The sequence below is a fragment of the Priapulus caudatus genome, unplaced genomic scaffold, assembly GCF_000485595.1.
Source record: "Priapulus caudatus unplaced genomic scaffold, Priapulus_caudatus-5.0.1 Scaffold1456, whole genome shotgun sequence".
NCBI lineage: Eukaryota > Metazoa > Priapulida > Priapulimorpha > Priapulimorphida > Priapulidae > Priapulus > Priapulus caudatus.
Window position 1 is genome coordinate 28,050 of NW_014578517.1, and position 2,412 is coordinate 30,461.

General features: G+C 48.3%; 1 protein-coding gene across 1 annotated transcript in view; it reads left to right on the forward strand.

The window, feature by feature from the left end:
- LOC106816690 (protein downstream neighbor of son homolog) overlaps window positions 1–1,769 on the forward strand; it is an 8,243-nt gene extending 6,474 nt beyond the window's left edge. The window contains exons 6-8 of the mRNA XM_014821312.1: window positions 143–283; window positions 757–952; window positions 1,311–1,769. Of these exons, the coding sequence (XP_014676798.1) occupies window positions 143–283; window positions 757–952; window positions 1,311–1,769 (796 nt within the window). The remainder of the gene's footprint in view (window positions 1–142; window positions 284–756; window positions 953–1,310) is intronic.
- The last annotated feature ends 643 nt before the right edge of the window (window positions 1,770–2,412 follow it).

Genomic DNA, 2,412 nt, shown 5'->3' on the forward strand with positions numbered 1-2,412 from the left:
ATATATCTCTCTCTATCTATCTCTCTCTGTGTGTGTCTCCATCTCTCCCGCTCTCCCCCCTCTCCTCCTCTCCCTCTCTCCCCCCTCTGTATCTCAACCGCCAAATCGATTTCAAACAATGTCATCATTATTTTTACAATAGAGAAGGAGCCACCGCTGACCAAGTCGCCGAAAGCAAGGAGGAACTACAGAAGGAAGCTTCCTGTAATAACGATGATCTGGATTCTCATCCCTACGATATGGACCTGGATGCAATAGAACTCACGACGGGAAAGTTAAAAGTGTATCCTTTCTGTTTGGCATCATCGTAGCTGCTTCCGGCAAAGAAATGTTGACGATTATAATTTTGCATTTTTGATTTGTTATTACCCGCTTTATTAGCCGACGGTTTATGCAAACTTTTTACGGAAAAAAAAATACAAAAAGCTGACCGATAAAATAAAAGCTCGAAATTTCGGATTGAAATTGAAAAAATGTTAGAAATAAGATCTCTTGCTCTTTAGAAATTCGATTCATAGCTAGAATCATCAGCGAAAGCAGTTACAATCTCTTGATTTTTGTTCGCTATACATGCAATATTGATGCTACGATTACCGATTTATTATTCGATTTATTCATTCCATTTATTTTCTCTTATTATTTATGAATTTTATATTTCTGCGATTATTTTTCTTGATTCGAACGCAACGTTGTTGTTCGTTTGTCAACGCAGTCGTGAGATACGTTCTATTGTTATCCTTGACGCGACGCTCGCAGACAGGGCGGAAAGTCGCGCAAGGTCGACCTCTACCCAGAATCCACCGTCAAGGTCGAAGGTCGCGACTGCCAGGCCCTCTACAACTACCTGTTGAACAGCAAGAGCTGCGTTTCCAACGCCGGCCACCAGGCGGGGCTGCCGCCTACGCTGCTGGCTCCCGTAGCATTTCACGGAGCGACGCTGGACACTCTGAAGGTAACGTTGTTCTTACCGCGTTCGTTCATTGTTGTTCAGTATGTTCTTTTATTTTTCACGGTTTAGTATGTTCTGTCACCAGGATATAATAATACGTTCATTATGTTATATGTTCTTTCACGTGTGATCGATGTGTAATGTTCTGTACGTTCGTTAGTCCGTTCATTGATTGTTCATTTATTACACTACATTGTTCTTTTATTACATTGTTCTTGCGATGTTGTTCTCTTACTACATTGTTCTTGTCACGTTGTTCTCTTATTACATTGTTCTTACGATGTTGTTCTCTCATTGTGTTGTTCTAGCTGCATGTTCTCTCGCGTGTTCTAATCGTCGTCGTTCCTCCTTCCACGCGTAGGTTCAGCACGGATCCGTACGACAGGCCGGTGGCGCCCTCTACACACTGCAGCTGACCGGAGCGCTGCTCCCCTCCGCCGTGAACGGACTCTGCCGCCTCGTCGCCGCGACACAAGGGGGCGCCACCTTCGCGGCGACGACTGTGCCGCGCGCGGGACCGCACGACGCCGCTCAGCCACGGGGGCGCGCCCGTCGCCGATCCCTCCCTCCGGCGCAGCGCCGAGACGCGGCGGTTCGACTCCGCGATCGTCGGGGCAGCGGCTGCCTTGCTGCCGCCAGGTGCGGCGCGGACGTCTCGATGGACGCCCACGCCTTTGACCTGGTCGCAGCGGTTTCGGCGGTGCACGCGGCGGCAAACTTCGGAATGTCGGAAGAGAGTGCCGATCGTGTTTGCCGCCGCGCCAGCAGGGGGGAGCCACCGACGCCGCGAACGGCGGTCCGTCCAGGAGATTGTCTTTAGGACAGCGGATACTTCGTGTCCTGACGATTCGGCGATGTGGAGCGAGAGGCGGCGCGCCACTTTCACAGGACGATGTGCAGGAGAGGGGCGCCACTGTCACTGGATGATGTGAGGAGAGGGGGCCCACTGTCACTGGGGTGATGTGAGAGGAGGGGGCGGCCACTGGTCACTCGGATGGATGAGAGAGAGGGGGCGCCACTGCTCACTGGATAGATGGAGCAGGAGGAGGTCTGTGATACCTTAAATGTTGAATGTAACTTGAAAGTTGTATAAAAGGAGAAACAGACTTGCTTGTAATACTAGTATAAGGCCGGCGAGTAACAGTGAATTGCATGGAGGAACGTCCCCCCCCTCAAGAAATTATACCAGAGAAAAAAAAACAAACAAAAAAGAAGACCCGCCCCCCCTCCCCCCTGGTGTGTTTGACTGTATGTTTCATTATCATTGTATTAAACTTGACTATCACGTCAACGAATTTTCTATGGTAAAATTTGTAAGAAGTTTGGTGCTATTTTTTTTACATTAGAAAGTAAGAACTAACGGGATTAAACGTATCGTCAAATTCTATACCTGATAAGATTGTTTCTCAACTAGTTAAAAATCAAAAAAACCTGAGACGATTTGGATATTATGTTCCTGCACA